The sequence below is a fragment of the Rhincodon typus genome, chromosome 10, assembly GCF_021869965.1.
Source record: "Rhincodon typus isolate 14 chromosome 10, sRhiTyp1.1, whole genome shotgun sequence".
NCBI classification, from domain to species: domain Eukaryota; kingdom Metazoa; phylum Chordata; class Chondrichthyes; order Orectolobiformes; family Rhincodontidae; genus Rhincodon; species Rhincodon typus.
Genome location: NC_063341.1, coordinates 322903 through 323660, shown reverse-complemented (window position 1 = coordinate 323660; position 758 = coordinate 322903). Strand labels below are relative to the sequence as shown.

The window sequence follows — 758 nt, the reverse complement described above, 5'->3', positions numbered from 1 at the left end:
GAGAGAGAAGAGAGGAGGAGAGAGAAGAGAGAGCAAAGAGAAGAGAAGGCGAAGAGAAGAGAGAGAGGAGAGAGAGAAAGCAAAGAAGAAAGAGAAAGAGAGAGAGCAGAGAGAGAGAAAGAGGAGAGGAGAGAGAAGTGAGAGAGAGAGAAGCGAGAAGAGATAGATGACAAGCGAACAGAGACAGAGAAGAGAACAGAGACAGAAAAGGGAAGACAGAGAGAGAAGAGTAGAGGAGAGAGAGAAAGACCGAGAAAAGAGAGGGAGAAGAGAGAGAGGGGAGAGAGAGCAGAGAGATAGGCAGAGGAGAAAGAGGACAGAAGAGAACAGAGAGAGAGAGAGAAAGAAGAGAAGAGAGAGAGAGAAGAGTAGAGAGAGGAGAGAAGAGAGAGAAGACAGCAGACACAGAAGACAGCAGAGAGAAAAGACAGAGAAGAGAGAAAAGACAGAAAAGAGAGAAAAGACAGAGAAGAGAGACAGAGAGAAGAGAGAGAAAGAGTGAGAGTAGAGAGAAAGAGAAGAGAGAGGAGAGAAAAGAAGAGAGAGAGAGAAAGAAGAGAGAGTGAACACAGAGAGAGAGAAGACAGAGAGAGAGAAGAGACAGACAAAGAGAAGAGAAAGAGAGAGAGATGAGAGAGAGAGAAGAGAGCAGAGAGAGAAGCGAGTGAGAGAAGGGAAAGACATGAGAAGAAGACAGCAGACAGAGAGAAGAGAACAGTGAGAGAGAAGAAAACAGTGTGAGAAGAGAAGAGCGAGAG

At 45.6% G+C, this 758-nt stretch overlaps 1 protein-coding gene across 1 annotated transcript in view; it reads left to right on the top strand.

Annotated features, from left to right (window-relative positions):
* Window positions 1-490, top strand: part of LOC125484209 (RNA-binding protein 25-like) — a gene marked incomplete at both ends in the record, with an annotated part of 2091 nt that extends 1601 nt beyond the window's left edge. Inside the window, one exon of the mRNA XM_048601998.1 lies at window positions 359-490. Coding sequence (XP_048457955.1) covers window positions 359-490 — 132 coding nt within the window. The remainder of the gene's footprint in view (window positions 1-358) is intronic.
* Between the last annotated feature and the right edge of the window lie 268 nt (window positions 491-758).